Below are 11,644 nucleotides of genomic sequence, written 5' to 3' on the forward strand. Positions count from 1 at the left end.
TATGTCAGCAGACTAAATTAGGAGCTTGTGTTTGTTTACTTACTAACAAAAGACAAGTAGTCTTTTATGTTCACTATTTTATTTAAGGACAAACTTGAAATAATAAACATAAGTTTGATGTACCCTAAGGTTTTTTGTTACAATAAAGCCAATAATGCAATTTTTTGTGGTCTCCCTTATTTGGGAAAGTACCAAAAAGTATCCAAATATTTTTGATACCAGTACCAAAATATTGCTATCGGGACAACACTATACACATAAATTACAGCTTTTTATGAAACAAGTCATGAAGAAAGTAGTGCTATCTGGACTTGAATGAGAAATACATTACAAAAGATGATTTCCATTTATCACACACAGCATTTATTAGGGGAAATAAGTCAAAGTACAGGATAGGAGACGGGTGTAAATACAAATATAAACAACACTTTTTCTACAAAACTGTACACTTTACATGAGGTTGCGTTTTAAAACATGGTAGCAACCTCTGACCCCGTGGCCACCGTGACAATAGTTGGACTCTGCTTCAGGACCGGAGTCCCACTGCGAGACTGTGGGAGGTAAGGCGGGAGGGTTTTACCGCAGAAGGTATGTACGGCGCTCTGTGGTTTCTGAGGATTGAGAGTGTAGGAGGAGTCCTTCCAAGAGTGGGCATAGCCGTGCAGATCGTTGAAAAGTGTCGCCGGGGAGAAGCCGACGGTGTACGCCAAGTCCCCGGGGGTCCGGAAGCACTGTGGCGGTATCGCACAGTAGGTGCTTTGGCAATCCCCCGCTAAGCTGTGAGCAGTGCTGGATGAACCTACAGCAAGTAAGGACGAGAGTGGCTCTTATACGTGTTCCGTACTGTACGTACTGTACACTCGATGGACACTTCATTAGGTACACATGCACAAGCTCATGAGATGCAGTCGGAGAGTTCTGCCTTTACAAAAAATAACACTGATGACTTTGGCTTGACTCTGTCAGGGTTGTGTTTACAGTCATGCTGCTATCATGGATGTTTTATTATTATTTTATGAAATAAGAAAATATTTTAACAAACATCTGCTTTTAAAATGAAAACTGGAATAAGTTGTATGTACACACTATTATAGCAGTGATATATAAATATATATATATATATATATATACATATATATATACACACACATATGAATATACATATATATATGTATATATATACACACACGTCTATATATATATACACGTGTATATATATATGTATATATAAATATATATATATATTTATATATACATATAGTAGTAATATATGCATATATATATATATATATATATATATATATATATATGCATATATTACTACTATATGTATGTGTATATATATATATATATATATATATATATATATATATATATAGTAATATATGCATATATATATATATATATAAATAGTAGTAATATATGCATATATATATATATATATATATATATATATATATATATATATATGTACATATAGTAGTGATATATGCATATATATATATATATATATATTTATATATATATATATATATATATATAAATAGTAGTAATATATGCATATATATATATATATATATATATATATATATATATATATATATATATATATACACACACATATAGTAGTAATATATGCATATATATATATGTATATATATATATATATATATATATATATAAATAGTAGTAATATATGCATATATATATATACACACATATAGTAGTAATATATGCATATATACATATATATACATATAGTAGTAATAAATGCATATATATATATATATATATATATATATATATATTCATATATATATATAGATACATATAGATACATATAGTTGTAATATATATATTATATAATTTTTTTAACTTATTGTTTAAATTTTTTATGTTATCATTTTATTATATTTAATGATTTTACTAGTGTAGTAATTTAAAAATATTATTTCTTATTCATACATTTTTATGTACCAGGAATACACTCACATTCCCTAACCATTTAAAATAGGTTCTTAATTAAAATGACAAATGTAATTGTCAATGTATAAAATATATTTATTGACACTAAATTACAAAGACAAAACATTTGAAAGAAAACAAACACAAAACATATCTTTTCAAGTCTTGAGTTTATACGTTTGATTTTAAAATTAAGATTTAAATAATTCATGATAAAGCACTGTAGTGTAATATTCATCCCTTAATTTATACTTTATTTAAACTATCTGTTATATTGTTGTATGTTATTATTTTAGTATTGTATTAGTTTACATATAATATTTCTTATATAAATATGTACCGAGTCTTATTGACATTCTCTTATCATTTAAAATATTTAAAATAAATGTCATTTGTTAATGTCATTCTCTTGCATTTCATAAAAAAAATATTTTTGTCAATGTATAAACTTTTCTACAGTACAACTTTACACTATTCTATATTTACTTTTGTAATTCAAACTTAAAACATTATAGTTAGATACTTGTATAATATGTATCTCTCGTTTCTTTATTTTATTAAAACTATGAATTATGTTGTAATTATATTCTAGTGTAGCACTTTTTTTTATTTCAACTGGAATTTTTACAGTGGTTATTATTAACTAAATATTTTAAACATGTCTATACATCCTAATTACTATCCTCGTATTTTTTGCCCAAAAAAATAAATAAAAATGAAACAATACTATTTTGCTTGTGTTAAGTATTGTAACATCTATAAGAATTGGATCCCATTATAATATTACAACTTGTATTTTTCTAGGAAGGAATACATAAACATGCATTTGCAAACTTGTGTTACATTAATTTCCATACATGTTGATTGTTTGGCACACATGATATGGTTTTATGAAGAGATTACTTTAATTAACTCAGGGGTGTCAAACATATGACCCGCGGGCCAGATCAGGCCCACCAACAGGTTTTATCTGGTCCGCGGGATGAGTCTGGTAAGTATAAAAATTAGCCGAAATTTTTGAATGAAAGAAACTGCTGTTCTAAATGTGTCCACTAGATGTCACAATAGCAATTATTTGTACATTATGCTACACATGTAAAAAATAAACAAACCACATGACGTTAGTACACCAGTCGAGGAAAGTGAGCAAACTACTTAAATAACATCCTGTAATTTGATTTTGATATTATTTTTTTATCTTGATTGATTGAAAATTATCACCATTGATTTCACTGATGAACATTATCACATAATTTATTCAGAAGGTATAAAGAACAGCAAATAAAAATAGAACACTATTAACCACAACATGTAAGTGTATAAAAACCCCCAAAAACATTATGATTTGTAGATTTCCAGAATGTGCGTGTTGCATTTTTAAACAAGTAAAACAATCTGAAGTTGTCTTTATTTTTAAGTTATCGTGCCGTGAATTTGCCAGTCAGGCCCACTTGGGCGTAAAATTTTCTCCCATGTGGCTCTCGATCTAAAATTAGTTTGACACTCCTGCGTTAACTTAATTGACCAAATATGGTGCTTTGTCTTCAAAAAGCTACAGCATTTGTACGTTCTTAACTTCAATTGTGTTATTATTAATAGTGTAGTACAGGGGTCGGGATTCTTTTTGGCTGAGAGAGCCAAAAAGCCAAATATTTTAAAATGTATTTCCATAAGAGCCATTTAAGATTTTTTTTTCAACACTGAACACAACTAAACGCGTGCATGTTTAAGTAAGACCAACATTCCTAGAGTATAATATGTCTGTTATTCTTGTTATTCTGAAGCTAACTGTGGAGGGGGCGTGGCCTGCGGGCCTGCAGCGAACTAGGGTGTGCCAGGACCGGCCTGGAAATCAGCGACAGGTGCTTTGTCTTCAAAAAGCTACAACATTTGTACGTTCTTAACTTCAATTGTGTTATTTTTAATAATGTAGTACAGAGGTCAGGAACCTTTTTGGCTGAGAGAGCCAAAAAGCCAAATATTTTAAAATGTATTTCCGTAAGAGCCATTTAATATTTTTTTTTTCAACACAGAACACAACTAAACTTGTGCATGTTTAAGTAAGACCAACATTCCTAAAGTATAATATGTCTCTTATTCTTGTTATTCTGAAGCTAACTGTGGAGGGGGCGTGGCCTGCGGGCCTGCAGCGAACTGGGGTCTGCCAGGACCGGCCTGGAAATCAGCAACAGGTGCGTAGATGGTCCACCTGGGCTTTGTTATCTAATCGCTCTGTTATAAGCAGCAGCCAGGAGTAAAGACATGGTTGGGGCTGGAGCCAGAGCGCGAGCCAGACCGAAAGAGAAAAACACAATTGCTGCAAAGCAACTGAGGGACTTATTGAAAAATAAAACAATATTGTCACCCTGAAACAGGCTCTCATGTCGATGCTCGGTGGTCTGAAGAACCCCCAGAAGGGCGAGCCCCATACCAACCAATAATAAACAAATAATTTCTTACCATTAACACAACTTCTTGAACAGGTGCGGTAGAAAACGAATGGATGCTTTAAAAATGCATGAGAATGTTGTATATTTTGAACGTTATTTTTAACACCAAGTGGAATTATTCATTACTTATCGTGTTAAGCAATGTCAGCTCAGATTTATCCGAGAACCAGATGCAGTCTTCAAAAGAGCCACATCTGGCTCAGGAGCCACAGGTTCCCTACCCTTGGTGTCGTACATTTGTCTCAGGAATTAAAAAAAAAAACATACTTTTTTGTCTGGGGTGAAAGGTGCTGAAGCTCCTTTTGCCTCCCTCGCCGCTGATGTCAGAGTCAGAGTCGTTGAAGTCGCTGTCGCCCTTGCCGCTGTCCTTCACGCTCAGTTGGTCCGTGGGGCCGATGCCGCTGCAAATCGCAATCAGCACACAGAGACAGCATGAGCCACCAGTGTAGCACATTAGCTTGATTATTGATGCCCGGTATAACCTCATTGCACCAGTGCCAACACGCACGTTTGGGCGGGCCGGGACACTCACCCCACTTGCAAGCAGTATTTGTCGCCGTGCCATGCAGATGTTGGGAAGTGCTTTGAGGGCAGGAACATCTGAAGACAAACAGGAGATTAGTTTTAAGGTGCAGAGATTGTGGTAAAAAAAAGGTGACTAAAATAAAACAGACCCCCACCTTTGATTCGGAGTCGTTGCTCCTTTCTTCATACAAGCAGGGGTCCTCCAAACTAGAGGACGTCCTCTCCAGGAAGAAGCCCCTCTGGCCGGTGTAAATGTTGCCCGGCGCCGAGCCCAAGGGCGGCATACCCTCGAACAGACTGTGCCGTGCCTCCCTTTTGGAGACCCCTCGGCGGCTTCGCCCCGCTCGGCATGTGACGACAACAGCAACAATGGCGACCAGCAGCAGTGCGCACCCCCCGCTGAGCAGGATGATGACAACCAGTGACCCGTCCAACCCTGTCACCAGGCCCTTTTTGTCGTCCCCTGAACGCATCACCACTACCGCCTGGTCCTCGGAGGGTTCTAAGTCGGTGACCACGAAGCGGACGGTGGCGCTGCTGGAGAGGGGTGAGCGTCCGTGGTCACTCACGGTCACGACCAGCTCCAGGGTGTCCCCGAGTTGGGCCGTCAGCCACTGCTTGAGGGCGATCTCTCCCGTGTCTTGGTTGACGGTAAAAAGCGTGTCGTCGCCTTGAAGCATGTGGTAGGACAGTTTGCTGTTCGCACCCTCGTCCATGTCTTCAGCAGAGAGACGCAAGGCCAGATAGGACGAAGGGGCGTTCAAAGGCAGAGGGATGTCGGCAGAGTCGTTAAAGAGAACTGGGAAGGTGAAGTAAGGGTAGTTGTCGTTCTGGTCTACCACTCGGATCTTGATTGTTGAGGTGCTGGACAGCGAGGGGGCACCTTTGTCTTCGGCTTGGATGACCAGTTCCAGTTCCTGAATCCTCTCATAGTCAAAAGACCTGACGGTGTACAGCGAGCCGGTTTGGGAGTCGACTGAGACGTAGGTGGACACCGGTGACCCTCCTGGCACATCAGAGTCTAAAAGCTTGTAGGAGACTTTGCCGTTCTTGCCCACGTCTGGATCACGAGCCACGACGGTGGTGACGTAAGACCCGGGGATGTTGTTCTCTATGACGGACACTTCGTATACGGACTTACTGAACAGAGGGGTGTTGTCGTTCTCATCGGTCACCCTGATGGTGTACTGTCTGACGGTTTTAAAAGGAGGGTTGCCCAAATCTTCAGCGACGACAGTCAGGTTGTACTCAGGGATTCTCTCCCTGTCCAAAGTGGACGTGGTGACTATCATGAAGGTCTCCCCGTAGGCTTGCTGCAGGGTGAAATGCTCATGGCCGAGCAGGCTAACCCGCACATACCCATTGGAGCCAGAGTCCCTGTCGGTGGTGCTGATGAGAGCCACGAAACTCTCTGCTGCGGCCGCTTCGGTGATGTAGGCCACGGCGTCCGCGCTGGCGGTCATGGGCTTGATGCTGATTTCTGGCGCGTTGTCGTTCACGTCGAGCACCTCTATGGAGATCCTGCAGCTGGACGAGGCGGGCTTGGCGCTCAAATCCGACGCTTTGACGAGGAGCTCGTAGGACCGCTTCCTTTCAAAGTCCACCCGGGCTCTCAGGGTCACGTCCCCCGTGTGGGGGTCGATGAGAAAGACGCGCGCCGCCTCCGGTGAGACGGCATCAAAAGCATACATCACCTCGCCGTTGATGCCCTCATCCGGATCGAAGGCGTGCACTCTGATCACCCGGTGGCCCACCGGGGAGTCCTCGTTGAGCTCCACCTTCAGGGAGCCGTGCTCAAAGGTAGGCCCGTTGTCGTTGAAGTCAAGCACCTTGACGTGCACCGTCATGGATCCGGACTTAGCGGGCACGCCTCCATCGGTGGCGGTCACCTCCACCACATAGAAGTCCTCCATCTCCCGGTCCAGTTCTCTCACCAGAACCAGCTCTGCGACCTTAACCCCGTCCTCCCTCTGATGCACCTCTACGGTGAAGTGGCTGCTGGGGGAGATGTTGTAGCTCTGGATGTAGTTGTCACCCACATCCTGGTCCACGGCGAGGGGCAGCGGGAAGCGGGTGTCTAGGGGCTCGTTTTCTACAATCTCCAAGTCGGTTTCGTTGCGCGCGAACACGGGCGCGTGATCATTGATGTCCCGGACTTCGATCTCCACATGGATGAGCTGGTACTTGTCCCTGGAAAGAGCCACCACATCAAAGGTAAGAAAGCACCGTGGGACGCCGTCAGGACACAGGAGCTCCCGGTCGATGAGCTCCGCAACACTCAGCAGCCCGTCGGCCTCTCTCATGTGCACCACGGACGAGTTGTTGGCTTGCATGAAGCGGAAAGAGGTGTCACGTCCATCAGCCGGGTCGATCTTCAGATCCCTGGACAGGTTTCCTATTTCAGTCCCCGGAGCATCCTCCTCATAGGTGAAATACCTGGTGGTGGTGCACTGGACTGCGCAAAAAAACAAAGCAATCAAAAAGCAGCCGCGGGGTTCAAGCGTTGCCATCTTGCCCGGTCCTTTTTAAGTCATCAATGAGCCAGGCTGAGCGTGTGTCCTGTCACAAAGAATCATCTGGCAAGCTTCAACTTTGCAGGCCGTCTATAAGCTGGGTCCTATGCTAATGAGCTGAGCCATCCACCAATGGCCTGCCACTCCAAGACACCAAAAGGGGGGACTTTTGTCCGGGTGACAAACTGTTGTTTACAGGGCAAATGGCTCAGGAGTGGTACTTTTGTGAGTCATCTTGACTCTTGAGTGTGTACATAACAGCCTCACAAATAGTACATTTCTTTGAAATATGCATGAAAAGGGAAGTACTCGCCGGTATTTACAGCTTAAAGAAATACATTCGAAATTGCTCTCTGGTGATTAGAAGATTCTAAGTAGAGAAGGCAATGAGTTGCTGACTCTCAAGTAAATGATGTGTAATAATGAGGAGAACTGCTTTGGTTTTTTTTTTGGTTTTGTTATTGTTGTTGTCGCAGTCAAGAAATGCCAAAAGTAGTGTAGTCACCGGACATAATAACTACAAGAGTTGCATCCGGAATGACTGCCTTTATAAATGAGTTATTAGCCTTTAAACCAGGGGTAGGGAACCTATGGCTCTCGAGCCGGATGTGGCTCTTTTGATGACTGAATCTGGCTCTCAGATAAACATTAGCTGACATTGCTTAACACGATAAGTAAAGAATAATTCCGCTGGTAATTACAGTTTTGATTGATTGATTGATTGATTGAAACTTTTATTAGTAGATTGCCCAGTTCAATACATATTCCGTACAATTGACCACTAAATGGCAACACCCGGATAAGTTTTTCAACTTGTTTAAGTCGGGGTCCAAGTAAATCCATTCATGGTACGTGTTTAAGCAGTGGTCCCCAAACTACGGCCCGCGGGCCAGATCCGGCCCGCCAGCATTCGAGATCTGGCCCGCGGGAAGTCCCAAGTTATTATTATTATTTTTTTTAAATCTGTCCTTTCTAATCCATTTTCTACCGCTTGTTGCTTGTTACTCTCAGAGTCTCCGAGCCGCTCAGGCAAATCACATTGTCTAAAAATGCATTTACCAATCGATTACGTGATATCATACATATATATATATATATATATATATATATATATATATATATATATATATATATATATATATATATATATATATATATATATATATATATATATATATATATATATACATATATATATATATATCCATCCATTTTCTACCGCTTATTCCCTTTCGGGGTCGCGGGGGGCGCTGGCGCCTATCTCAGCTACAATCGGGCGGAAGGCAGGGTACACCCTGGACAAGTCGCCACCTCATTGCAGGGCCAACACAGATAGACAGACAACATTCACACTCACATTCACACACTAGGGTCAATTTAGTGTTGCCAATCAACCTATCCCCAGGTGCATGTCTTTGGAAGTGGGAGGAAGCCGGAGTACCCGGAGGGAACCCACGCATTCACGGGGAGAACATGCAAACTCCACACAGAAAGATCCCAAGCCTGGATTCGAACCCAGGACTGCAGGACCTTCGTATTGTGAGGCAGACGCACAAACCCCTCTACCACCGTGAAGCCCATATATATATATATATATATATGTATATCCATCCATTTTCTACCGCTTATTCCCTTTGGGGTCGTGGGGGCGCTGGTTCCTATCTCTGCTACAATCGGGCAGAAGGCGGAGTACACCCTGGACAAGTCGCTTCCTCATCGCAGGACCTATATATATATATATATATATATATATATATATACATATATATATACATACTATATATACATATATATCCATCCATTTTCTACCGCTTATTCCCTTTGGGGTCGCGGGGGGCGCTGGTTCCTATTTCAGCTACAATTGGGCAGAAGGCGGAGTACACCCTGGACAAGTTGCTTCCTCATCCCAAGACCTATATATATATATATATATATATATATATATATATATATATCCATCCATCCATGCATCCATCCATCCATTTTCTACAGCTTATTCCCTTTTGGGGTTGCGGGGGGCACTGGCGCCTATCTGAGCTACAATCGGGCGGAAGGCGGTGTACACCCTGGACAAGTCGCCGCCTCATCGCAGGGCCAACACAGATAGACAGACAACATTCACACTCACATTCACACACTAGGGCCAATTTATATATATATATATATATATATATATATATATATATATATATATATATATATATATATATATATATATATATATATATATATATATATACATATATATACATATATATATACATATATATACATATATATACATATATATACATAAATATATACATATATATACATATATATATATATATATATATATATATATATATATATATATATATATATATATATATATATATATATATATACAGCCCAGCCCCCAGCCAAATTATTTCAACCCAATGCGGCCCCCGGCTCAAAAAGTTTGGGGACCCCTGTGTTTAAGTGTTAAAAACAACATTTAAAATATAAAGCATTCTCATGCATTATAACCCATCCATCCGTTTTCTACCCCACCAGTTCAAGAAGTCGAATCAAGAAGCATTTTATTTATTATTGGCTAAGAATAACGGACTTATTATACGTAAAAATGCATACATTTAGTTGTATTCAGTGTTAAAAAATATGATACGTCTCTCGCAGAAGTACTTTTTTAAAATATTTGGCTTTCATGGCTCTCTCAGCCAAAAAGGTTCCCGACCCCTGTTTTAAACAAATGTTACAAAATGTTTATTATGGTGCCTAAAGTGCAACTAGACTGCATTAAACTGAGATCTGTTTGATACTAGAAGTAGGTATCCCTCTCCGGGAGTGTCCATCAAAACTGAGAATTATTATCCACGACGATATTGTTCATATTGGCATGTGGAGTATGCTTTGATGGACTATTGTTTAATAGAGAGGCTGCTATGGAAACGTGCACTGACCCGTCCACTGATGGGCCTGGCAGTGGTCCATCAAAAAAAGGCTGCCAAAGAAGCTTTCAGATGAAATCATTAATGATGGGATGTAAAAGCAGAGTCCGTCGCTTGACAGCTTTTTGTGACTGCTGTACAGCCTTTTTTTGGGCTCGACCGGACGGGTCAGCAACCTGCGGCTCTTTAGTGCTGCCCTATTGACTCCCTGGAACGTTTTTAAAAATGTATGAAAATGTAAAAAGATGGAGGAAAACATTTTTTTTTGTTTTTTTTTATATGGACAAAAATGACACCTAATTGTTCCCCCACTGTTTTTATTTAACACACTTCATTGATGGGAGTATTTGGCGAGCGCCATCTTGTCGTACTAATTTTGGCGGTCCTTGAACTCGCCCTAGTTTGTTTGCATGTACAACTTTCTCCGCCGCTGCCAAAGAATGACGTATTTTATGCCACTCCTTCTTTGTCTTATTTTGTCCACCAAACATTTTATGCTGGGCTTTGTTGATGTTATTGACAAAATCCATGTAACAATTATACAAGACTTTAATTTACTTGCGGTTCCAGACAGATTTGTATTTTTGGTCCAATATGGCTCTTTCAACATTTCGGGTTGCCGACTTATTTGGGCTAGACAGCATATTAGAGAGGGGACAGTCATTTGGACACAGATTTACTAGTTGAGGCTTTAGAGTGCAAATCTATAATCAACTAGTCACAATATTTCAAGTATAGATTTGTTAAAACTCTTACCTGCAATAATATTGTAGTACTGATGAGTCAGAATCAAAATCAGGTTTATTGGCCAAGTATGTTTACCACAAAAGGAATTTTGACTTTGTTAAATTCCTTGTTTAATATCTTTGGTATTTTTGTTGTATTTATAGTATGTACACACATGTAAAGGTATTTTGGCTACAATGGAAAAGTACAACTACCAAGTATAAAGTTGTTAAAAAAAAACACTTGTCACTTAAGCAATAAGACACACCAGCAGTTATAATATTAATATTAATATTAATAATAATAATATATACAATGCCACCCAAATGCCTCGGGATCCCCCGGGAAGAGCTGGACGAAGTGGCTGGGGAGAGAAGAGTCTGGGGTTTCCTGCTTAGGCTGCTGCCCCCGCGACCCGACAGCAGATAAGCGGAAGAAGATGGATGGATGGATGGATAATAATAATAATAATGATAATAATAATATGGTATGGTATGGTAATAATAAATATATAATTAAAATGGACGATCAT

General features: G+C 39.8%; 1 protein-coding gene across 2 annotated transcripts in view; it reads right to left on the bottom strand.

Annotated features, from left to right (window-relative positions):
• Positions 1–357: 357 nt before the first annotated feature.
• Positions 358–11,644, bottom strand: part of pcdh8 (protocadherin 8) — a 274,908-nt gene continuing 263,621 nt past the window's right edge. The window contains exons 3-6 of one of the 2 annotated variants that reach the window (XM_061878827.1): positions 5,096–7,395; positions 4,948–5,015; positions 4,683–4,816; positions 358–799 (exon numbers count right to left, since the gene is read on the bottom strand). In XM_061878827.1, the coding sequence (XP_061734811.1) occupies positions 468–799; positions 4,683–4,816; positions 4,948–5,015; positions 5,096–7,273 (2,712 nt within the window). In that variant the 5' untranslated portion in view covers positions 7,274–7,395 and the 3' untranslated portion in view covers positions 358–467. Of the gene's footprint in view, positions 800–4,682; positions 4,817–4,947; positions 5,016–5,095; positions 7,497–11,644 lie in introns of those variants that run through there. The other variant, XM_061878826.1, reaches the window with a different exon arrangement.

This window comes from Nerophis ophidion, linkage group LG19 (genome assembly GCF_033978795.1).
Source record: "Nerophis ophidion isolate RoL-2023_Sa linkage group LG19, RoL_Noph_v1.0, whole genome shotgun sequence".
Taxonomy (NCBI): Eukaryota; Metazoa; Chordata; class Actinopteri; order Syngnathiformes; family Syngnathidae; genus Nerophis; species Nerophis ophidion.